General features: G+C 39.5%; 3 protein-coding genes across 11 annotated transcripts; 2 read left to right on the top strand and 1 right to left on the bottom strand.

Annotated features, from left to right (window-relative positions):
* Window positions 1-3: 3 nt before the first annotated feature.
* rdgB (retinal degeneration B) lies at window positions 4-18,644 on the top strand. 9 transcript variants are annotated; one of them, XM_017137558.3, is made up of 13 exons: window positions 4-314; window positions 5,030-5,393; window positions 6,019-6,163; window positions 6,238-6,429; window positions 6,539-6,949; window positions 7,652-7,983; window positions 8,546-8,584; window positions 8,931-9,006; window positions 9,383-10,585; window positions 11,529-11,666; window positions 11,759-12,726; window positions 13,270-13,442; window positions 14,264-14,773. In XM_017137558.3, the coding sequence occupies exons 2-13, from the start codon at window positions 5,316-5,318 to the stop codon at window positions 14,394-14,396; spliced, it is 3,888 nt and encodes a 1,295-aa protein (XP_016993047.2). In that variant the 5' UTR covers window positions 4-314; window positions 5,030-5,315; the 3' UTR covers window positions 14,397-14,773. The 9 variants fall into 9 exon arrangements, 6 of the variants coding, with proteins under 6 accessions (XP_016993047.2, XP_070074331.1, XP_070074329.1 ...); XR_011419591.1 differs by lacking the exons at window positions 4-314; window positions 14,264-14,773 and adding exons at window positions 14,977-15,871; window positions 16,193-18,644 and having other exon boundaries at window positions 4,867-5,393; XR_011419590.1 differs by lacking the exons at window positions 4-314; window positions 14,264-14,773 and adding exons at window positions 15,490-15,871; window positions 16,193-18,639 and having other exon boundaries at window positions 4,867-5,393.
* A 671-nt stretch (window positions 18,645-19,315) lies between these two features.
* Window positions 19,316-22,075, bottom strand: CtsB (Cathepsin B). Its single transcript, XM_017137624.3, has 4 exons — window positions 21,736-22,075; window positions 21,394-21,654; window positions 21,103-21,270; window positions 19,316-19,971 (listed from the first exon to the last, which is right to left on the bottom strand). Exons 1-4 carry the CDS (start codon window positions 21,853-21,855, stop codon window positions 19,498-19,500), a joined length of 1,023 nt encoding a protein of 340 aa, XP_016993113.2. The 5' UTR covers window positions 21,856-22,075; the 3' UTR covers window positions 19,316-19,497.
* A 2,019-nt stretch (window positions 22,076-24,094) lies between these two features.
* On the top strand, window positions 24,095-24,911 carry amrt (TM2 domain-containing protein 2 amaretto). The gene has a single exon (XM_017137544.3). The coding sequence runs from the start codon at window positions 24,157-24,159 to the stop codon at window positions 24,835-24,837; it is 681 nt and encodes a 226-aa protein (XP_016993033.2). The 5' UTR covers window positions 24,095-24,156; the 3' UTR covers window positions 24,838-24,911.
* Window positions 24,912-25,107: the final 196 nt, after the last annotated feature.

Raw genomic sequence — 25,107 nt, 5'->3', positions numbered from 1 at the left:
AGCAGTTCAGAATCGAACGCGAGCGAGCCGAGTCGCAATTCGCCGCCGCGCAGCGCGTGCTGTTTTTTTTCAGTGTGTACGTTTTGATTGCAAGAAGAAATAAGCAGAGGAAAACGCTGAAAACATTTCTCATCTGCGGCCTGGAAAAGCGCCCCGAAGAAAATGAATAGATAAATTGTGTTAATCGCCCCATCGAGCCAGCAGATATTCACTGTATATTTATATTTTGTTGTTGTGCGTACGATTTCTGTTGCGTTTGGGCATTACTCTTTTGTTGTTAATTGTGCAGCTGCCCGCCTGCGAATGATAAAAATGTGAGTTTTGGCCCCCCGAAAAGTTTGTGCGAAGGGGAAAACCCTGTTTTTTTGTTTGTTTCTTCCAAAAACAAATAGTTTAAGAAAAATGCGCAAAATTAAGTTAAGGATAACGGTGTTTGTGAGTGTGTGTGGGTGGCAGCTGCGTAAATGCGTAAGCTGCGTTGCGTATGTCTGTGTGTGTGTGTTGGCTGTGGCCAGGTCTCAAGGTCCCGTTAGCTCTCTCCCACCTCTCTTCCGCCTCACTTTTGCTCTCCTCTCCAAACAACAACAAGTCTGCGATAAGAATTTTCCATGCGTAATTTTCACGTAAAGCTTTGTTTTGTTTTGTTTGGGTTTTAGGCTTTGAGTGGATTATTTAAAGGTTGTTGAAATGAATTCTTCTTTGTAAAATGTTTTTTAAGTAAAAACAAAATTAATCGCTGTCTCAAAGGTTTTATAAAGTAATACAAACATATGGATTACATTTTATCATATTTTTATAATATTTTTATTTAATATATTTTCCATAACCTATCCAAATTACATTTTTCAACTAATAAATTCAATTGTATCTGTTTTTTTTTTATTAAATTAATGATATGAAACAAGTATAGTAATATTATTACCCTATCTTTAAAATGATTTCAAACATTTTGAAAAAGTATAACAGTTATTTTTTGGTATCTTTTTTTTTGGGATTTGTATTTTATGTGCTATAATAACTGGATAATTAATATGATATATTATGATGAATAACAAAGCTAAAGTCTTGTTCCGACTGTACATTTAACTGGCTTCTTTCTCAGAAAATTAACAGGAAGAAGAGTTAAAAATAGATGTATGGGTCGGCTCGTTTTATTCCTAATCCTGCGTGCGTTTTTTATGTTTTTATTTCGCTGGCTGTTGTATTTATAAATTATTAATAGGCACAAAAAGCGTGCCACAGGTGTGCACAAAGGAGTGAGAGGAGCGGAGAGAGTGGGGGAGAGAGCCAGAGAGAGCGTGACCTTTTTTATTTTGCTCTTTTCCGTCTAATTTAGCTCACTAAACTTGAGACTCGGATTTAATAGGCTTTTTTTTCAACCTTTGCTCTCTTTACATCCCCACTATTTTCGTCTCTGTCCCACACTTTCAGCTATTTCCGCTTGAGTGCCTCTTTTTTTTTGTTTTTGTTTATTGTTTTTCTTTTTTATTACCGTTTTTTGCGCTTTTTTCTACACCTTTATTTATTGTATTGTATTTCTTGGTCAATTACCATGGCAATTTATTTATCAGCTTGGCATTGTTGTTTGCCACAATTGCGCAAGTTTATTTCCCCTATTTTTGTCATTTTTTATTTGTGCACTATTTGAGTTACGTTTGCCGGACTTAATAATAAAAAGGTTTCTTGTATAAAAAATTGGGAATTTACATAGAAAAAAAATTTAACTATCAGATTAAAAATACATTCATGTTTCGATAAAACATTACATATTAAATTTTGTTAATTTTTTAAAAATAATTTTTATTAGATGTCTCGCCTTTTTTTCACGTGTTTACCCTTGTCTTACCCTTTGGTCACATCATAAAAAAAATTGCTAAGCTAAATGACAAAATTCATCATAAGCACAACCACATTGAAGGCTACGTGCACTTTGGCCAGCTCTTTTATAGCCCACAGATGTGTGTGTTTGTAATTTGTTTATTGATGCACAGTGGGTCGATTGTTACTATTTTCTTAAAGAAAGAATGATTCCTATAAAGTGTAGAATTTTTTTTTTTACCACCCCTTTTAAACAGCTTAAATTTAATCACAAAGAATAAATATTTTTTTATTATCCCCATAACGTAGTAAATCTTATCACTGCAAAGACTTTTCTCATCATGATTATTCAGATTGCTTATCTTTTGAAACTCTGAATATTAATTTTTATATTACTTGGTTTGTTTGTTGAGATATAATATAAAGATAAAGAAGCTAATTTAACTGACGTACAAGTGTTTTCTTCTACGAACCTTTTATATTAATTTAATAACGTAAAAATCAAAATTAAAAGAGATATCTTTATTTATTTGGAATATTAAATAAATTCCCATCTATCGGATTTCTTAGACTCTTTTTTAAAGATGTTCCCATTTCAATAACCTTTGACTCAGGGTAGCAAAGAAAATCTGTCGGCGCATTTTCTGTGTCACAAAATGTAATTATGCTAAGGAGGCAGACGAGGGGCGGGGAAAGCTGGCCTGAAAAGGGGGCGTGGCGGGGCGAAAAGAAAGCGGTTGCCATATTGTTGGGGCTTACGATTGTGTTACGGCCTGCCATGTAACTGCCATGACATAAACATGTGCATGTCTGTGCTCGTACTTTTCTCCTCCTCCTCCTCCTCCTCCTCCCCTCTTCTCGCTGTGCCCAATAATTATTGATTGACTGCCTTGTTGTAGCATCGCCTCTCCCACTTTCCCTACAATAAAAATATGTTACAATATAAAATATATTTATAATATGTAATCAAGCAATATGCTAAAAAAGTATTGTATTTCTAAGTTCCTTGATAAAATAAATATTTTCTATTATAATAATATCCATTATTATAAAGAAATAAAGTCAAAAAATCCATTTCCAACTGAGTGCCCTGCATAACACAATTTCCATCAATTTAGAATTTTTCCCCATACCCATCCGCAATTTCCCGACCGTCACACAATAAGCACCAATTAAAAAGAAAGCTCTTCTGGGATCCATAAATTGGAAGAGGGAAATACAATAACATTTAATGAGTAGCTAGACAAATTTGTGGTCGAGATAAAAGCAAGATAAGATCTAAACAGATTAGGAGTCTAATGAAGGTCATTAGCGCCGGGAGTTGACAGTTTGTAAGGCACAGTGGGGATTAAATGCGAAAAGTTTGCGTGCAAAATAGGAAAAAAACGAGGCAATTGGGAGCACTATTAAATTCCTTATAAAATTCGCTAAAATAAAATCAGAATTAAAAGCTCTATTAAAAAAACCCATTGTATTTTTAGGTTTCTTTAAGGTAGAAAGGAACAAAGAAGTCGTAAGATTAGATTACATTAAAACAAAGAACTGATTGGTAATCACGTAAAATAATAAATAACTTTCCATGGGTTAGGGAATTTTATTTTCAAAAAAAACGTATAAATTTATGAAATGAAATATCAGAATTTTTTCTCCCAAAAATTCCTTTTTAAGATATAAGAAATATGTATCTTTTTTCTTATTTCATTTTTAACCAATATTCACTGTAATTACTGCCACCTATATTAATGGAAACCTAATTAATTTGGGAATCCATCACTTCATTATCGGCCATAATGATAATTTCCCTATCGCTGTTTGTATTCATACAGCACTCGACTTTAACACGTGTTTGTCCGCCATTCCCATTCGCCACCCCCTAAATTGGCCACCCACCCAACCGCCCACCCAGCAAGCGAACTCCCCTCCAGTTTTTGTCACATTCCGATAGGTCAAAATGCGATGCAAATGCGTCAGACGATATCCTATGTACATCTATCTTCCCCTCCCACCTCCCCCTTTGGCCCATGTGTTGGTATTGCTGTTGTCAGCAGTCAACAATAAATCCAATTAGCAAAAAAGATAGGAAAGGTAGAAAAATGGTTCAAGGTAAGAACAGCAACCAGCAACGAAATTATGCACGATAAACTGAATTTTAGCTTAGTTCTAGTCAGTGCTGGCATTTTTTCTACAAGATTTTAGATTTTATGGAGATTATACGATAATAAATATATTATTTTAGTCTGATCCTTAAGGTTTTGTATGGAGATATCATGATAGGAAATATTTTTATAATATTTTAATAAAAAAGATCAAAGAAAAAGCTAAAATAATGGGGGAAAAGCGAAACTTGGCAGCATTGGTTGGTTGTTGTTGTGAAATGCGATACTGTGCTTGACCTTATCGGACACTCACTTCTTGTTGTTGCCATTTAATTGACAGTGACCCTCGTCCCGCTACCAAGCAAACCCCTAAGAGCCCTCAAGCCACATCCGATTATCTGGAGTGCCTGTCAAAGACTTTCCCCTCCCTCGTTCTTTCCCTGCTCCCATTTTGCTGTCACTCGGAATCAATAAATAAAATGGTAATTTACATTTTAGAACTCACGCATTAGTAATACCCATTTGGCACGAGCATTTTTCAGCAACAGGGCTATTATTGTTAATTTGTTTAAAAAATTCTACTTGAAGATTGTTCAACAATAAATAGCTTTAGAATGTTTGTATTTTTTAATTGCGTATGGAAAACCATTTTGCTTTTCAGTTCGCTTATAGCTAATTAATTTCGGAATTATTACCCGATTTTTCATTTGGTTCCGAGAATTTTTTTAAATTTTGCACTATTTAGTAAACAGCTAAGAATAGAATATAAATAAAAACACGATCAAATAACGCTATTATTTATAAGTGCGATGAATCTGAGAGCTTTAGAACTGTTTTTTTTTTTTTAAATAATAATAATAAATAAATGTGGTAATTTTTTTTTAATTCTAAGGAATAGTTTTACACCCTAAAAGTTACTTCACATTTTTAGGCTTTCAGGCTGCTCGTTCAGTTAAATGTCACATACACAGGCAGAAGCCATAGCAACTAGCACACCTACATCTCTAGACCTGTACAAAACCCGCCCCACTGCCCCCGGAAAAATATCTACAGACCGCTGACTAACCTCGCCTCGTTTTCCGTTTTCCATTTTCCGATTTCCTCATTCCGTCCAGGTCATAGACGACGCCTCGCCCCGCACCCAAGCACCCCGAAAGTGTCGGACGACAGCGTCGCCTCCACGTCATCCAGCCATGACCAGCGGCAATCGATGATTGCCATTCCCTCAGCCAACGAGAGCCAATAGAGGCAGCCGGAAAGGAGCGGATCCGTCGGAAGAGCCCGCCACTCGCCACTCGCCATTCGAACGAACCCATCAACAGCCGCAGGAGGGGCCTTCGCTTCCCTGCTTCAACTGCCCTTTGAAAGCCAAGGACTAAAGTCACACGGTCACGGGTCAACATGCTGATCAAGGAGTACCGCATTCCACTGCCCCTCACCGTGGAGGAGTACCGCATCGCCCAGCTCTACATGATAGCGGTAAGATTTTGTACCTAAATAGGTTCTAAGAAAAGTTATGATAATTACCGATACTTTTTACGCAAATAATTAGGTTCCTTTAATCGAAATATAGAATATTTTAATGGCTCCTCTGATTAACTACTGATTTTAACCCTCTTCTGCCTATCTATCTATCTATAGCAATAAAAGAGTACTCATAAAAATCTGGAGGACTCTCCAAAAAAAACCTAAATTCACAAATATTTAATAATAAAGCTTAAAGTAACATTTAATCAATAATTAACTTGCCAAAGTCAAATGCGGCATAAAACGAAAGAAAATGTACAAAGTTTAAAAATAGTTTTCAAAGGCAGATTACGGTTGATTGGTTTCAGTTGAAAAACAGTCGCGTATAGTAATATCAATATGTTTGTCTGAAAAGTTTCCGGTGTAAAAGCTCAACAATTTTCAAATATAATCTTTGATCTTTGTTACAAAATTTACACAGTGTCCAGAATTGTTTATACGACTTTCCGCATTCGATTTATTTACAAATATTTTCTATAGTCAATATTTATTGCAAACGTTTGCACCGGAAATTCATTCAAAGTTCCTCAATAGACCATAATAAACTTGTAAAATGGTTTTTCTTTTCCATCCACAGAAAAAGAGTCGCGAGGAGAGTCATGGCGAGGGCAGTGGGGTTGAGATTATCATCAATGAGCCCTATAAGGACGGTCCCGGGGGAAATGGTCAGTACACGAAGAAGATCTACCATGTGGGCAATCATCTGCCAGGCTGGATCAAGAGTGAGTTGTATTATTATTTATGATAGTAATATATATTTTGTAATAAATATAATTATTCCTCTTACTTTTCAAAGGTCTTTTGCCCAAGAGCGCTTTAACCGTGGAGGAGGAGGCCTGGAATGCCTATCCCTATACCAGGACTCGCTACACCTGCCCATTTGTGGAGAAGTTCTCGCTGGACATTGAGACATACTATTACCCGGATAATGGCTACCAGGATAATGTCTTTCAGTTGTCCGGAAGCGATCTGCGTAACCGCATCGTGGGTTAGTTAATATATTATGATAAATAAAATTATATATATAATACATATAATTTATTTATAATAAATGTCCCTTTGAATCTATTTTAATACTAATTAATTTTTCCCTACAGATGTAATTGACATTGTGAAGGACCAGCTGTGGGGCGGCGATTATGTCAAGGAGGAGGATCCCAAGCACTTCGTGTCGGACAAGACGGGCCGCGGACCTCTGGGCGAGGACTGGCTGGAGGAGTACTGGCGCGAGGTGAAGGGCAAGAAGCAGCCGACGCCCCGCAACATGTCCCTGATGACCGCCTACAAGATCTGCCGCGTGGAGTTCCGCTACTGGGGCATGCAGACGAAGCTGGAAAAGTTCATCCACGACGTGGCGCTGCGCAAGATGATGCTGCGCGCCCATCGGCAGGCGTGGGCGTGGCAGGACGAGTGGTTCGGCCTGACCATCGAGGATATCCGCGAGCTGGAGCGCCAGACCCAACTGGCCCTGGCCAAGAAAATGGGCGGTGGCGAGGAGTGCAGCGACGGTCAGTCCGATGTGGCCACCTCAAGCATCTTGGCATCCACCTCAATCTCACCACACACCCTTGCCAAATTGTAAACGTATTAATTTGCATAAAAATCGAAGAGATTCTGATGAAAGGTTAATAGGATTGGGTGAATTTATGTTGTTTAGTAACAGGGTAGAAAGCTGTAGATTGAAGATGATTTAAAAAATGATATCTTAAATTTCAAGAATTAATAATCTACTGGAAATTCAAAGAAAAAGTTTTCGAGATAAAAGATTCTTTCTACAAAGAGATCAAAATGTAATATTTTACTATTGAAAATAGGATGAACCAGTTTTTAAAAAATATAGATAATTATGTAGAACATTTTTGCATCATTAATTAATTGATTTAAAGAAAAAGATTTTGAGATAAAAAATTCTTTCACCAAAGAGATCAAAATGTAATATTTTAATATTGAAAATAGAATGAAAAACTTTTTAAAAAATATAGATAATTATGTAGAACATTTTTGTATTATTAATCAATTGTGTAAATGATTTAAGATGCTTAGAATTTTTTATAAAAAACCGAAAAGAATTAGAAAATGTTAGGTTAACATTAAAGTTGTAGATTTTATTATCCAAAAGCTAGTCCCATTCATATGCACATATCATTTCATTGTTTAAACCCCTTATCTTTTGATGGATCTGTAAAAAACCGTTTATTTCCCCATTCCAGATAGCACTTCGGAACCCTATGTGAGCACGGCGGTCACCGCCGCCTCCACAACGGGCAGCGAACGGAAGAAATCCGCTCCGGCCGTGCCGCCCATCGTAACCCAACAGCCGCCCAGCGCGGAGGCCAGTTCGGATGAGGAGGAGGGCGAGGAGGAGGACGACGACGAGGACGAGAACGATGCCATTGGCACGGGCGTCGATCTGTCCGCCAATCAAGGTGGATCCGCCCAAAGGTCCCGATCCCAGAGCATCCAGATGGCGCAGAAGGGCAAATTCGGGTCCAAGGGGGCCCTCCATTCGCCCGTGGGATCTGCCCACAGCTTTGATCTCCAGGTGAGCATGGTTAGAACTCCGGCTACTGTTCTTTGTTCTCTGTTTTCTGTCCAGTGTCCAGTTTTTTCTCTATCTCGATGTCGATTTCAACTGTTTTACTGTAGGAATTGTTTCTTTTCTGTGTGTTTCCTTAGATTATTACTGACATTTGACTGTAGAGTCAGTGATTTTCGCTCTATAAATGGAAATATTTTATTCTGTTTTATAGAGACAAATTTAACTAAAATTTACTGCAAATTATTATATTAAACTATTTAAAAGACTAAAAAGTGCACTTCTTTTTGTGCACTTTTATCTAAATGATATATTTGAATATTTTTTAAGAAAAAACCATCTATTCTATCCATATGTTCGATTTTCTGTGTATTGTGTGTCGCTTTGTCCTTTAAATGTGCTGCGTCTTACCAAATAATCTTTGATTTACCTTCCATCCAACACGATCCACCGACAACAACTACAACACAATCAATTTAAATACCAAAATCAATCAAACATGAAACATAAAACAAAACCAAACCAACAAATGAACCCACAAAAAAATCAAAAAACAAACCAAAATCAGTCCAAAAAGCCGCATGCAAAGACAGCGCCACGCAGACATGTAAGTTCCTCCTGCCCTCTCTGTCACACCCAAATGCCCTGTCTCGCTCTTTTTCATTTCTATAGTAATTTGCCCCTAGCTCTATCCCGTCATTATAATTATTAAAAGTATTGAATATCCAATGGCCACCTTATAAAACTCCTCCTTGCTTTCCTTTAGTAATTCGCTTAGTCGCAGTTTTTGATTAGCCAAGTTCCATTAGCTTAGCTTACTGCCTCTCTATATAGCGTTCCCCTTAGAAAAAAAGAGTCCAATAAATATATATACAATATGAATAAATAAACAATGAGAACTTCTGTTGTTAATGCATAAACACATGTATTAAATCAATTTACGTTCACCGCAGGTGGCAAACTGGCGCATGGAGCGATTGGAAGTGGACTCCAAATCCAATTCGGATGAAGAATTCTTCGACTGTTTGGGTGAGAATAAAAATATTATCTAAAATTAGCTATGTGTAAAAATCCTAAAGAATTTGCGTTATCGAATTAAATTCCTAAAGAATTCGCGAATAAGCTCTTTAAACCAATTGAAGATATTTACTAGAATTCAATATGGCATTATATGAAAGGCTTTGTGTAAAATTCCCAAAGAATTCGCGTCATCAAAAATTGCATTTAAGATCATTAAAGTAATGGAATATATTTACTAGAATTTAACCCGGAGTTATATGTTAAGTCATGAGTAAAATACCTAAAGAATTCGCGTGATTGCTCTAAGCCGCGAATTCTTTAGGACACATAAAATACCTAAAAATAAAGAACTAATCGTATGCCATTTCCCTTTTTCTTTCAAAAGACACCAATGAGACGAACTCGCTGGCCAAGTGGAGCTCCCTGGAGCTGCTGGGCGAGGGCGACGACAGTCCGCCGCCGCATGGCGGACCCTCCAGCGCTGCCTCCGTGGGCGGACGAGGCAGCTCGCGGCAGGAGGACAGCATCTTCAACCAGGACTTCCTGATGCGCGTGGCCTCGGAGCGTGGGAACAAGCGGCAATTGCGCTCCTCGGCCAGCGTGGATCGCAGCCACGACTCGTCGCCGCCGGGCTCGCCGAGCACACCGTCATGCCCCACAACCATCCTGATCCTGGTGGTCCATGCGGGCAGTGTTTTGGATGCGGCCAGCGAGCTGACGGCCAAGAAATCGGATGTCACCACCTTTCGCGGCTCCTTCGAGGCGGTGATGCGTCAGCACTACCCGAGCCTGCTCACCCATGTGACCATCAAGATGGTGCCGTGTCCCTCGATCTGCACCGACGCCCTGGGCATCCTCTCCAGCCTGAGTCCGTACTCCTTCGATGCCTCCCCCTCGGCGGCGGATATACCGAATATAGCCGACGTTCCGATCGGTGCGATACCTCTCCTCTCAGTTGCTTCGCCGGAATTCCATGAGACGGTCAACAAGACGGTGGCCGCTGCGAATATAGTGTACCACGAATTCTTGAAGTCGGAGGAGGGCCACGGATTCTCCGGACAGATTGTGATGCTGGGCGATTCGATGGGCTCGCTGCTGGCCTACGAGGCGCTCTGCCGATCGAATGGCAGCCAGCCGGGCACAGCCTCGAATTCCGGCGGAGATGCGGCGGCCAGCAATGTGAATACCCACAATCCGCTGGGCGCTCGCCATTCGCGTTTGGACGACGACGAGCGGTTCATCGAGGCCGATCTGGATGCCAAGCGGCTGCTGGTGGCCCCGTCGCCGCGTCGTCGCCGTTCCAGCTCCTCGAGCGACTCGCGGGCCAGCAAACTGGACTTTGAGGTCTGCGACTTCTTCATGTTCGGCTCGCCGCTGTCGGTGGTGCTGGCGGCGCGGAAACTGCACGATGCCAAGGCCGCTCTGGCCCGGCCGAACTGCCATCAGGTGTACAATCTGTTCCATCCAACCGATCCGATTGCCTCGCGTCTGGAGCCGCTGCTCAGCGCGAGATTCTCCATTTTGGCGCCGGTTAATGTGCCCCGGTATGCCAAGTATCCGCTGGGAAATGGTCAGCCATTGCATTTATGTGAGTGGAATTGATAGAAATTACAAATTACCCGTTACTCAGCTAAAGGGAGTGCGAGGGAGATGAAGATAGCAGACTTTGATCGGGCATAACTTCTTAACGAATTTTCCGATTTAAAAAATTTCTACTACATCTCGATAGGTATTGATAAACACCATAAAACTGCATTTTTATACCCGTTACTCGTAGAGTAAAAGGGTATATTAGATTCGTGCAAAAGTATGTAACAAGTAGAAGGAAGCGTTTCCGACCCTATAAACTATATATATTCTTGATCAGGATCACTAGCCGAGTCGATCTAGCCATGTCCGTCTGTCCGTCTGTCCGTCTGTCTGTCCGTCTGTCTGTCTGTATGAACGCTGAGATCTCGGAAACTATAAAAGCTAGAAGATTGACATTTTGCATGCAGATTCTAGGAGTTCCTACGCAGCGCAAGTTTGTTTCAAAATGGTGCCACGCCCCCTCTAACGCCCACAATCGCTAATATACGATTTTAAAAATTTCAATATTTTGGAAAAGTAAAAATGCAGTTTTATTGTATTTATCAATACCTATCGAAATGTAGAAGAAATTTTTTAAATCGGACCATTCGTTAAAAAGTTACGGCGGATCAAAGTTTTTCTCCATCTCCTTCGCACTCCCTTTTGCTGAGTAACGGGTATCTGATAGTCGGGGCACCCGACTATAGCGTTCTCTCTTGTTACTTTTCTGAAATCTTGAAAGACACCTTTTAAAATCCTTTGTGGGCGATGTGGGCGTTAGAGGGGGCGTGGCCCTCGGCTGAAATAAACTTGCGCTGCGTAGGAAGCCCAAGAATATGTGTGGGAAATCTCAATCTTCTAGCTTTTGTAGTTCCCGAGATCTCAGCGACAATATACCCTTTCACTCTACGAGTAACGGGTATAATAATAATATAATAATCTGTTCATTTTCCCCTTTTCAGTGGAGGTGATTCAGTCGCATCCGCAGCACTTTAACGATGGCAACAACCTGTTGGCCGGAAGACGACTCTCGGATGCCTCGATGCAGAGCACGATATCGGGTCTGATTGAGAATGTCTCGCTTAGTACGATCCATGCCCGTAAGAGAAGCTCGTTGGCCGCTAGAAGAAGCTATATTATATAGATAAAAATATATATAAATATTCCTAACCATCAAATTTCTCCTCCACAGTTCAAAACAAATGGTGGGGCACCAAGCGCTTGGACTACGCCCTCTATTGCCCCGAGGGACTGAGCAACTTTCCGGCCCACGCCTTGCCGCATCTCTTCCACGCCAGCTACTGGGAGAGCCCGGATGTGATTGCGTTCATCCTGCGGCAGATTGGCAAATTCGAGGGCATACCCTTTGTGGGCTCCAATGACGACAAGGACAACGCCTCCTTTCACCCAGGACAGCCGCGCGAGAAGTGGATCAAGAAGCGCACCTCGGTGAAGCTGAAAAATGTTGCGGCCAATCATCGGGCCAACGATGTGATCGTCCAGGAGGGCAGGGAGCAGCGGCTGAATGCCCGCTTCATGTACGGACCCCTCGACATGATCACGCTGCACGGCGAGAAGGTGGATGTGCACATCATGAAGGATCCGCCGGCGGGCGAATGGACATTCCTCAGCACCGAGGTGACGGACAAGAACGGTCGCATCTCGTACAGCATTCCGGATCAGTTGTCCCTCGGCTATGGCATCTATCCGGTCAAGATGGTCGTCCGCGGCGATCACACCTCGGTGGATTGCTACATGGCGGTGGTGCCGCCTTTGACCGAGTGCGTGGTCTTCAGCATCGATGGCTCCTTCACCGCCTCGATGTCGGTGACGGGCAGGGATCCCAAAGTTCGGGCCGGCGCCGTCGACGTCTGCCGGCACTGGCAGGAGCTGGGCTACCTGCTGATCTACATCACCGGACGACCCGACATGCAGCAGCAGCGCGTCGTCTCCTGGCTGAGCCAGCACAACTTCCCCCACGGCCTCATCTCGTTCGCCGACGGCCTGTCCACCGATCCGCTGGGCCACAAGACGGCCTATCTCAACAACCTGGTGCAGAACCACGGAATCTCAATCACCGCCGCCTACGGCAGCAGCAAGGACATCAGTGTCTACACGAATGTGGGCATGCGAACCGATCAGATCTTCATCGTGGGCAAGGTGAGGGATTAAGCGGGTTGTAAATGGTGCAGCGGTTATATAATTATATAATTATAGGTAGATAGATGATTCGAGTGTCATAATTTAATATAATTTGTTTATATAAATGTAAAAATACTATGCAATAACGTTTTAAGTGAGTGCTGAAAGGTGGCCGCTGCATCGTATAAAACAACTTTCTTTTTTTGATTAATAATCAAAAGAAGGTTTAGTAAACACTGCATTGGTTGTAGGGTTTGTTTATTGGTTTATTAAATTATAAATATTAAAGTAATTATTATATTTTTTTACAAAAAAGTGAGTGCTCAAATGTTGCCGCTGCATCGTATACAAGAGCTTACTTTTTTTTATTAATATTCAAAAGAAGGTTCAGTAAACGGTGCATCGGTTGTAACGACATTTATTTGTTTATTAAATTATAAATATTATAGAAATTATTATATTTTGTTATAAATAAGTGAGTGCTGAAACGTTTGCCGCTGCATCGTGTACAACGAGCTTTAGTAAATTACATTCTAAAAACGATTTATCTTCTTCCAACAGGTCGGCAAGAAACTGCAGTCCAATGCCACTGTGCTGAGCGATGGCTACGCCGCCCACTTGGCCGGTTTGCAGGCGGTGGGTGGTTCGCGTCCAGCCAAGGGCAATGCCCGCATGGTCATCCCCCGCGGATGCTTCAATCTTCCCGGCCAGACGGCGAATCCGCGACGCAGAAGGTAAGACGCGGATGCCACTAGCCAGTGGCGCTGCTTGAGACGATCCACTGTACAGAGCGCACCCACTGTAACGCCCGATCCTCGCCGTATATGTACATATGTATCTGTGTTTGTGTTTAGTGTAAATAGGCCAACGCATTCGTGTATGTCAATGTTATATGTTTTGTGTACAGTGTAATGCCTTTAGCTGGTTGAAGAAGTCAATTCAGGGATTTAGGTATATTTATAACTATTTAGAATAGGTAGAAAGCTATTTATAAGAAATGTAGCTGATTAACATGTAGTAACCAAGGTTAAAGATACAAAAATCAACCAATCCTATAAAAAAACTTCCATTTCTAGCATAAACAGCAATTTTTTATATATTAAATATACCAAAGGAAAGAAACAGGGTTAATTTATCATGAAACTTACGATATACACAAGAATAATAATATCAAAAAATAATTTTGAAATTTATAAAACAATTTTTTAAAAACCCAGATATTTCTTAAAGTTACTTTAATTGATCAGCTTTAGGCATTGTACTTGTATTCCATTGGAAACCGCTTTGTTGGTGTATACATATATTTTGTGTGACTTTATGTTTATGTTATGTTATGTTTTTGGGTCGCATGCCCGTTTATTTTGTCAGCCAGCCCTTGTTTGCTTTACAATGATAACCATAACCCATCCGGCATTTCCATACCACTAAACGTTGTTGTAAACGCCTTCTTCGGGCGGGGAAAAGCCCCGTCCGGAATGAAAAGTCTCTTGCCAAAATGCGAATCTCCAGTTCCAACCGCCACCTAATCACGCCCTCTTCCCTTGCCAATCGCCAGCAACGCTTTCGAGCTGCAATTGGCCAACATCAGTCCCTGCAGCAGCAACATCAACAGTCCCGGCAGCAGCAACCACATCCTACTGGCCCAGCTGATTGAGAATGCCATTGAAAAGGACACCCCAGCTGCCTAGGAGAACTAGATGAAGATGCTTACATATTTCTTGTTTTGATTTTAAGTTAATAGTCTCATCCATCCTCTCAAAACTAGTCCGCCACGAATCGTATTGTATTGTATTTTATTCTATTTTAAAGTCTTAAGTTTCCTAAGTTTCACGTAGAACAAATGCCGTATTATTTATGATATAAGTTATTACTATTATGATTATTATTATTATTGTAATTATTACCGCCTTTATGTACTATCCTTATTTGTATTTGTATGATATTATTTTGATTGCGAACAAAAGCCAAAATGCAACAAAACATAAGAAATACGTACGCCAGTATGTAGTACCAAATAAACAAAAGCAGTACAGTAAATGGGCCTGTTGAAAATATATATATCTTATATAGTATATATTTGATTTATAATGTTTCGATTACGATTTTTATCTTTTCTTTGTTTGTTCCTTGATTTACGGATAACCAATACAAAAAAAAAATAATAATATAAATATTACAAACGCTTTACGCTTCACGGCCTCGAAACCCACCACGCTGTTCAAAACCCACCACGCCGACAATTACACCTCACACAAAATACACCATCAGGCTGCATGAACAAGCAACGAATGAAAATTAAATTGCAAGTTAAACAAACAATAAAAAATTGTTTAGAGCCATAAAACCACAACAATAAAAGCATCTTGTAAACATATAGAAGCAAAAAAAAACACCAAAACAATACAGACAATTGATGTTAGTTTTAGTGTTCTAGAATATTCCCCATACTCCCCACACCTTTTTTTGAGTTCCTTTGTTAAGTATTTTGAAGCATACCTAGCTGAGCATTTTATTGATTGATTGATTGGTGTTGTGAAGAAAAAGAAACCAAATTTATAAGAAAAACCACCCATAATAGAGGTGCTGAAACGTCGATAAATATCGATCCTAGAAAGTTATCCACCTCTAAACCACACTTAGAGCCAAAATTCAACTCTTTCTCAACGTGTTAACTCTGTCTCTCTTTTTCCAAAACCAAAAAAAATTGCTTGACAAAAAAATACACCACACACACCATACACACACGCACACACTGCCATCGACCTTGTTATCGATAAACAGCAACGAGACGGGACTTTCATCACCCATACGCAGTGGTTACCTGAAGCGCAAGACCTACCTGAGCCACCACTAGAGCAACAGAGATGCAGCTACTTAGATTGATCCATCAGACAAAATGAAATCAAATCAAATCAAATATCCCCCAAGAACCCAAATAGAACTCCCTTCGAAATAGAAAACAGAAATATAGCCAGAGGACTACAGCATCGATGCCTCCATATGCCACATCTGTGTATATACCATATATATCTATATATATTTATATACTATGCGCGATATATTGAAAGTTCAATGGTGTAATATATATCAAAAACAAAAACCAAATTTGCAAATGAGAAAAAACAATTGTACAACATTTAACCAAAGTCAAATGTGTCACGCGGTGAGTATGCATATAAGCACAAAATCTAATACTTATAATCCTAAATATATTCAAGAATCAATTAGTTTTAGAGGGAATTTATTACTGAACTTCTGGGGAAATCGATAAATAGATAGAAATTTATTCAAAATACTTTTAGGGTGCTATGAAAATCTCTATTTATTCAAAATCACTTTAAAATGTGCCTTAAAGTATGCAATATATTTGCTAAGAGAGATTTCCATAGCACCCATGTATTTACACATTACTCAATGATTTCCTCCGAATTTGTATTAAAATTTTTAGATTATTAAAATGTATCCCACATTTTTATTCCCTTAGGTACCTGGAAAGAAAGACTGTTTCCTCCTGTTGTTTGATGGTTTTTCAAACCACTTAAAGCATAAAAAAACATTGAAAACTACACGAAACAAAAGCCGATTGTAAAGCTATATACTAAATACAATTATAAAAAAGATATATACAAGGATATATTCAGAATATAGAACCGTTTAACATATGCAAGCGAACAAAGTTCAAGAAACCACGTGAGGTACAACAACTGAAGGACAAACTAATGGAACCGAAGATCTCCCGATCGATAAGGATACAACTAAGACAAGGACGAGCGGAAAGCGTTGCAAAATCAAAAGGCAAATTTAATGCATTTCTTGACAAAACAACCACAACAAACTCTTACGAAAAGTATAAATTAACGGCTTCCGTAAACCAAACAAAAACCTAAAACTAAAAATATATATCTATATGTATGCGTGTAAAATTGACAAAAAAACGGTTCTTAAGAAGAAACTAAAATCTTCATGAAATTGAATACAATCTATTACCTGGCCCCAGAAATTTGAAATCTCCATAATTGTGATAGTCTTTCGCTACCAAAAGTTAATTTAAAAAGAAAAGGAAAAACAGCAAAATATATATTTATCTCTACTAAAATTGTTATTCGAAAAGAAACTATTGGATATTGTGTAAAAAATGTATAACAAAAAACCAAAAAACCCGATTTTGTGATACCAAAACTAAAACCGAAACTGAAACCAAATTTGAGTTCGAGATGAGATCAAGCCGAAAGCTCCTCGTGTTAGAAACCTATACAAACAACTCAAGGCGACCTGAAGATGTAACGGGCATGGAATCTGACCCATATATTACTATATATATATATATGCATAACCCAGTTATGTGCTGTCCACACAAGTTAACTAAAAACTCTCACACAACTCGAAAGCAAAATAAATCTCAGCTATAAACCAGATAACACTGAATTAGAGGTACAAAAGGGACCTTAAAACGAGAAAAATATATATGTAATCTGTTCGATCTGTTTAGGTTTACCTAAGCCAAAGTTGGTTAACTATCGAGTAGTCGAGATACGCCAGTAAGATACTTCCTAAACTGAAATATAAACGCAAATTGAAGAGTTTAAACCGATAGTTGTAACGAGAACAGAGTAATTGTATGTAAAGATAAAGATATATATATATATACCTACACTATATACTGTATATTTATCTAGCGCAACTACATTAAGGACTTTTGAAGCTTGCTAACTGACAAAAAGTGTTCCGATCAAAGTATTGTCCGGCTATACGTTCCTCTCTCCTCCATTTGAGTCGACTTTCAACTCTCTTTTATTTTCCTGTAGCGAGTATTCAACTAAAAACCGATGGAAGATCCACTAGAATTTAAGATCAATCTCTGCCTAAGAAGAGTTTATCCTATATAAGTACGTAGCAAGTTGGTTCAGCGTGAGGTATTAAGGTATTAAATAACACTCCAGATACTCGTAGAGTCCAAAGGTTTATGTCTGTCTAATTAGTTGGTAAATTAATGGCATTTCTGTATTATTATTTTATACTGTTCTTGGAAACTTTTGAATCTCTTCCCCACCAAAAAATATGAAAACTTTTCTTTCTTCAGGGTCAGAAGTTTAAGACTTTACACAATGGGTTATACTTGATTGTTCTATGGAATCCTAAAATTTCATATTAATCCATTGATTTGTTCCTGATTTATCGTAGCAATTTGTACACTTCCACATCCTACAGTTCCATTTATCTCCAAAGTAAGAACTACCAAAGCCAATAAAAAGTTGAGCTAAATTGTATTGATATTTTGAGAACCCACCATTTAGATTAAGCTAAAGTCCCCACTAATGCAGAGAATATAATCAAAGAACAAAACACTCTAAGCAAAAACAATGAAAAGGTTTAAAATACTACAAGCAAATAGGTAAATATATGTCCGTGTGGCTATGTATTCTAATTGTTAAGTGCAAAAGTCCAGGAATAACGAATACGAATTCAGATGGTAAACAATTATAAAGAGAGCGAGGCGAACAAAATATGGAATTATTTATTGACAACAAAATCTACAAGTCGAAGAACTAAAAAACAAAAATGAGGAGCAAGCCAAATGCAATCTATTTACAAAATCCTACAAAAACCTAAGGCGAGGCAGAAATGACAAACAGAAGAGTTAAAGATAGCTGATCCGACAAAAATAAAGATATATATATATGTATATGAACACCAGAGATTTTTAAGCCAATTGTTGAAATTGGACTATGACAAATAACAAAAGTAAACAAATTGAAATATGGCAGTAACAGATATTTTTCGATGTAAGCTGTTTGTTAGAAAATGATCGAGTTTCAGCGAAATGATATGTGGCCAAAACCAGTTAATCATTTCACAGAAAATCGAAAACAAAGCGGTTCATGAAAAGATAACAAAAAAAAAAAACCTAAACAAAAACAAATGTTCTATTTGATGTTGCAAATGAGAAAAATAAATAAAACATGTTATGTGAAAAAAGTGATTTGTGTACTCAATTAATGGATATTGATGGGTGTCAAAATAGGCGGAGAAATCGATCCCCGGGGATCGACAGATGGTGTTGGAAATTATGGGCAGATCATACAATATTTACTTATAAAGATAACGAAATATATATATATTTAGCATCCCCCTTGGTTTGTCACATAATAAAATGTTTAATTTTTCAATAAATATTAATATTAGGCCGCAAAATTTCGCCCCATATGACGTATTCGAGCAAACCGTACTCATCGTATGATTAATCCAATGAAATGCTAATCATATTTCAACTCAATGCTGTTTGCATTCTAAAAAACAACAAAGCGCTCGGGTGATTGACAGCTAATCCATTTAAATGCATAGTATAGAGAGGCGAATTGATCAAGGCACATAGTTACTATTATCATTATAATTCTCATACAAAATACAGAAAGCCACAGTGGAAATTCCTCAACTTCAACGGGATAACCGCAATTTTTAAATAATTATAAATAATTATTATTCCCAAATAGTCGGGTTATTTCTAACACATTAGCAAAAAATCCAAATGACTTATCTATTTAGATCCTAACTTTTTCTAGTTAAAGAGGCCACTCTGTACCGAGTTCAGTAAGCCGAAGACCATCAGTTCCACAGTCATGTACAATACTTTATTATCAATCAGGTTTTGTTGTTTACATTAACTACAAACGTCATTTGCGAACGCGAACGGGAATGGAAATAAGAGGAGGCGATAGAAAATAGAGGGTTGATATATCAGCCAGCGGCCTTCCGCCATACACATCATCATAATCATCATACAAATACATCCTACAGCTTGGGCAGACCCGCCGAAATGGAGCTCTCGATGCCGCAGTGATCCTGGCCACGCAGGATGCGGAAGAAGCCATGATCGCCCCAGTCGGTGTTCCACGAGTTGCCGATGAGCCAGTAGGGGATCTTCTCATCGCCCCAAACGCCCCAGCCGAGGATGCGAATGGCATGGCCGCCCAGCTCCTTGCCGTGCTCATGCTGATAGACTCCATCCTTGTACAAAATGAGATCCTCGTAGACGGTGAAGGCACCCTCGACGGGTCCATTCGTCATGATCTCCTCCTGGATCTCGCGCACATTGCGCTTCACCGAATACGACTTGGAGCCGAAGTGCTTGTCCTTGGCATAGTCCACCGTGTAGCTGCTCTGGCAGACGTGCTGGCACTTGGGCGTTCCACCGCCATGGGCGCAGGGCGGACGGGTTCCGTTCACGTGGTGCTCGCAGGGCGAAATCTCGTACGGACGGCAGCCCTTTAATAAAAAAACGTTTAAATTAGACTGGATTTGCTCTGTTTTGGAGGGTGTTTTCAGTGTTTTGCAGTGGAAAGTTTCTATCTTGAGGCTTCCCAAGTAGCAATTATTTTATAATATAAATGCATTCTTTATGGGCTCCTGTTAAACTATTTAACAAACAATTGTTGAAAGTATGTTTATTTTCAAGGATAAGGATTTCTCACCAAATATTTTTGACAAACGATTATTGCAAACTGAAAATGCATCCAAAAAGTATATAAATATATGCATTTATATGCCGAGATAAATACAAAGCCACTTTCTAGCGATATCAGTCTTTTGTCTAAAATAACTTTATGGCCTCGTAAACTTTGTTGCTAACTTCTAGCAAACAAAGAAAAAATTGAAGTATCTTTGAAGCAATTTTTGCGTAGCAATGACCCAGTAAATTATTGATTTAAAATTATTGTATTCAAAAATTGTTAAAGAATAAATTTTGAACTTTTAAATTCAAATAAAAACATATAACTCAAAAATTCTAGAATATAATGCGTTTTTATAAGTCAAAAATTAGAAACAAAATTTTTTCCGAAATTAAAATGTTGGTTTTAAAGAAAAAAGAAAAATTAAAACCATTTTAAAAGACAGGAAAATTTTTTTTTTTAATTTTTAGGAATTTGCTTTTTAATAGTCTATTTACACTGGGGTGGAGTTATGGAGTTATGGGGTTATTGACATAACCCTGTTTTTTTTACATAGGATGTGTATAGGCAACTAGATGTGGGCAAAAGTGGGGTACTTTTAGGGTCTTTGGTATTTCGGAGTATTTTTTTGTATATTTCAGTATATTTTGTATTTATTTCCTATCGTTGAAGGTTCATCCCTAGTCAAATGAACAACACAAACAACAAACACTAGATGTTATTACTCGATATTTGGAGTTAACCAAGTGGAAACACTTTTTTGGAGTAATCGGGTTATTGGCTCACTCGATAGGTTACCCCACACAGTGTGACTAGACTATAAAACTACCAAGAAATATAAACAGGGTTCTATTTCGATACAAAAAGATATCGATAAAATTGTTTTTCAAAAACCCCTTGAAATGCTCTTTAAATGGATGATAAAAGACTTCAGGAGACCACCAACCTGATTGGATCCGTAGGGTCCTCCGCTGACGATGCCCTTGCGCGTCCAGTAGCTCCAGGCGGCGCCGGGGAAGCCGCCGTTGCAGCCGAAGCCGCAGGTGTGGCAGCAGGACACCAGATCGTCGGCCGAGAAGTGGAAGTTCACCTTGCCGCCGGAATGGATGCACACCTGTGCGTGGCGAAATCAGCAGAAAACAATGAAATCATTTAATAAAGAAGAAATATATATCTATCAGCTGTTTAAACAAAGAATCGATAGTCCACAAAATCGATAAGATAACAGATAACGCACCCGATCGGACATGGCTTCCACGGCTCCGAAGGCCCAGCAGGAGCCGCAGGATCCCTGGTCGCGGATCTCGCCGATGGTCGGGCAGTTTGGCCACTGCTTCCGGGCGTCGAACTCCTCGGGAAGATCCCCATCCACGGCGGTATAGAGCTCGCCCAGAACCTCTCGCTTTTCGGCCAACGCGAACTTGTGCGCATCCGGATGGACGCCCATCAGGCGGCGGATGTGCTCCTCCGTCACGGAGGCATCGAAATTGCGCCCAACCTGGGTGGTTAGAGTACGGAAAATGCAATTTTCTTGTCACGTCAGCAGGGGGAAAACAAAGGAATTGATAATCTCGCTTACCGTCCAGGTTTTGGCCTTACTGCGCACCACCTCGATGAACTCATCGGATAGCAGCGACGGTTCTCCGGCGCAGAGTGCCGCCACGGAGGCCGCGGTGGCCACCAGGAGCAGCAGCTTCATCTTGCAATTGAAATTTATTCAGCTGACACAGCAGAAATCACACGAATCACTCAAATAAAATGGTGGAAAATGACGCCTCGGATTATGTGGCTTCTGTTCTGGTTCTTTTTTTTCTGTTCTCTGCTCCGTCGTTGTTTTCGTACTGCCAGTGAAAAGCGGACGGAGAACGCTCTTTATTTCTCTTGTTTTCCTACAAAAAAAAATGGTTGGCGCCCGCTGATTACGCGGCCAGTGTGTGCACACCAATGTGGCCTATCGGGAGTAGAGATGAGACGATATATATCGTAAGGAATACAAATATTTAATAAAAATAACATAGTGGCTATAAATATTTTAGTTAATGTAATATATAAATATTTTAATTTATCTGAAAATTGTTTTGAAAATATTTATTTAACTTGCATTTTTAATAAAAATTCTTATATTGTGAAACATTTGAAAAGATCTTAGACCAACCTATATTTTAACAATATGTTATATCAAATAAAAACACCTCTTAACGAGGTAAAAAACTAGTGACGACCGCACCTTCAACATACAAAAGTTCTGATATCAACATTTGTGACGAAAAATTATTACACTCGTCATTAAATAGACTTTCTAATATTTTCTCATTCGGCCCGCCCTAGCAAACTATTCCAACCTTTTTCCCTTCACAGGCATTTTCTATTGCAGCGTGCCGAATGAGAAAATATTAGAAAGTCTATTTAATGACGAGTGTAATAATTTTTCGTCACAAATGTTGATATCAGAACTTTTGTATGTTGAAGGTGCGGTCGTCACTAGTTTTTTACCTCGTTAAGAGGTGTTTTTATTTGATATCAGAAGTTTTTGTTTGTTTACTTTTGCTCTCATAGGAGCTAATATATACATTTAAATTTAAATTGGTCAATCATAATTTTTAAACTATTGTATTTTAACAAATTGAGTTAAAAAGGCGTTGAAGTATTTCAAAATACCTTTTAAACGAGGTATAGCACATGTCTGTACCTTTAGTAGTGTAGAACTTACAAACTAACGAAATTTAGCTATTTTTAGCTCTTTCCCGCTAAAGCAGCGGCTTTTTCCAAAAGTCGTAGAACAAAAGATTCCTATATGGAACTCTTAAGTGCAAATTTACTGATTCCATGACCCTAAAATACAGTTCGGATACCCTCCCACAAAATTCAATACTCAGGGAGCGTTAATTGTTCGAGCTGGCAACAGTGGCTATTTTCGTATAAAAATAACTATTAAACGTGACTTTTTACAGTAATGTGTTATATACCAAAATTTAAGGAATCTCAAGGGCTATACAGTTTAAGGTTTTAAAGAAAATCGTTAGAGCCGTTTTTGAGAAAAATAAAAAAAAGCTAAAAAAAAAGTTTTAAAAAATTGTCTTTTGTTCATATTTTTTTAACTATTACATTTACACAAATTGCATATAGAAGGCGTTTATAGCATTTCAAAATACCTTTCAAACGAGATGCAGCACAAGTCTGTAGCTTTAGTAGTATAGAAGTTACGGCTTTCCGAATTTTAGCTATTTATAGCTGTTTTCCCGCTAAACTAGCGAGTTTTTCCAAAAGTGGTAGAACAAAAGTTTTTTATATCGATGTGATGAACGTCATATCAAATTTTCAGAACTTAAAAAACATGTTTTGGACAAGTGGACAAGTGGACAAGTGGACAAGTGGACAAGTGGACAAACAGAATTAAATTTTCATTTTGGGAAGAAGAAGAAAATCTTATTTTGGCTATAACTTTTGAACGGAGCGTCGGATTTTGACAAATGACCCCTCATTCGACGGGTATTTTCAAAAGGAATACAAGTAAATCATTGCGAGGGGGCATTTATCCCCACCGGCCCCAACAGCTCCAAATTTCTAAATTTTTACTTTTTCACTTTCACCGCTCTCTCTCCCAATCCAATTGATTTTCTTAAAGTCTTGGTATGCAATCCTTTAAGTTTTTGCAATACCTTTCGATTGGTGTATTACTCATTACGATCTGACTATCACAGCAGATTTTCATTTCTTCGTGTATATATAGTAGTCGCCTTCGCACACTCTCCTGGTGCGCTTCGTCACTACATGGACTGCCGTCCATAGTGATCAATCTACTGTTTTTTTATAAAAGTAAATTTAAATAAATATCAATATTAATTATAATTTTCTTCTTTCAAGTGCGATATATTTATTTGCATTGCTAACAGAAAATCCAAACTATCATCCATCTGCTATCAAAGATAACAGCGCGCTGTTAACAAAGCGAGGGTGTGGCTACACTGGCTGGCAATATTTTGATTCGGAGCTCGCAAAGATGCGTATTTTCTACGGATTTCTGGCGTTCCTGGTGGCCACCAATTCCCGCGCCCTGGCCATCCAGGCGCGCAGCGACAAGGAGCAGCCGCAGACGGTGGTTTCCGGCACGGCGGTGCAATCGGTGGTGCCCGTGCAGGCGCAACTTGGCTCCGGCCTGGGAGCCTCCTCCTCCTCGTCGTCATCGGGGTCCTCCTCCTCCGCCGGCGGATCCGGGAACTCCGCCTTTCATCCACTGGGGCCGTATGTGAACTGCTCCTTCCTGCCGCGCGACTTCCTCGAGTGCAAGGAGCCCGTGGACCGCCAGGAGAATGCGACGGCGAAGAACGGCCGGCCGATCGGTTGCTCCAAGTGGGGCGGATCCACCTACGAGGACGTGGAGCACACCGAGGTGTCGTGCACCGTGTTCTCGGACATCGAGTGCTTCGGCAACCGCACCTTCCTGCGCGCCGGGGTGCCCTGCATCCGGTACACGGACCACTACTTCGTCACCACCCTCATCTACAGCATGCTCCTCGGCTTCCTCGGGATGGACCGCTTCTGCCTCGGCCAGACGGGCACCGCCGTCGGCAAGCTGCTGACCATGGGCGGCGTGGGCGTCTGGTGGATCATCGACGTCATCCTGCTGATCACCAACAATCTGCTGCCCGAGGACGGCAGCAACTGGAATCCCTACGTGTGATATGCCTCTGTGTGTTAGCCCTAAGTAGTTCTAAGATCGGTTAGTAAACAAAAGCCAAATTCTGGGTACTCGAATGTTCGATTTTTAATTCCAGTGGTATATTAGACTGTATTATATGCATTTAAACTTGTTCTGGAAACAGATGGAAAAGTAAACTTGTACTTAAAAGACAAGTACATAAATGGGGAGCTACATATAGTTATATAGTTAATTTATTATCTTAAAAAGACTGGCATACCAATAATTCCTCAACAAAAAAGCTTACATAAA

This window comes from Drosophila takahashii, chromosome X (assembly GCF_030179915.1).
Source record: "Drosophila takahashii strain IR98-3 E-12201 chromosome X, DtakHiC1v2, whole genome shotgun sequence".
Classification (NCBI taxonomy): domain Eukaryota; kingdom Metazoa; phylum Arthropoda; class Insecta; order Diptera; family Drosophilidae; genus Drosophila; species Drosophila takahashii.
The sequence above is the reverse complement of the archived record's forward strand: the minus strand, read 5'-3'. Positions and strand labels throughout refer to the sequence as shown.

Coding starts and splice junctions, on each gene's coding strand:
- CtsB (XM_017137624.3), bottom strand. CDS start 21,855: ATGAAGCTGCTGCTCCTGGTGGCCACCGCGGCCTCCGTGGCGGCACTC. Junction 21,271..21,393: donor TGGAAGCCATGTCCGATCGG/GTGCGTTATCTG, acceptor CGCCACGCACAG/GTGTGCATCCATTCCGGCGG. Junction 19,972..21,102: donor GACCCTACGGATCCAATCAG/GTTGGTGGTCTC, acceptor TTTTTATTAAAG/GGCTGCCGTCCGTACGAGAT.
- amrt (XM_017137544.3), top strand. CDS start 24,157: ATGCGTATTTTCTACGGATTTCTGGCGTTCCTGGTGGCCACCAATTCC.
- rdgB (XM_017137558.3), top strand. CDS start 5,316: ATGCTGATCAAGGAGTACCGCATTCCACTGCCCCTCACCGTGGAGGAG. Junction 6,164..6,237: donor TCTGCCAGGCTGGATCAAGA/GTGAGTTGTATT, acceptor TACTTTTCAAAG/GTCTTTTGCCCAAGAGCGCT. Junction 13,443..14,263: donor GCGAATCCGCGACGCAGAAG/GTAAGACGCGGA, acceptor GCCAATCGCCAG/CAACGCTTTCGAGCTGCAAT.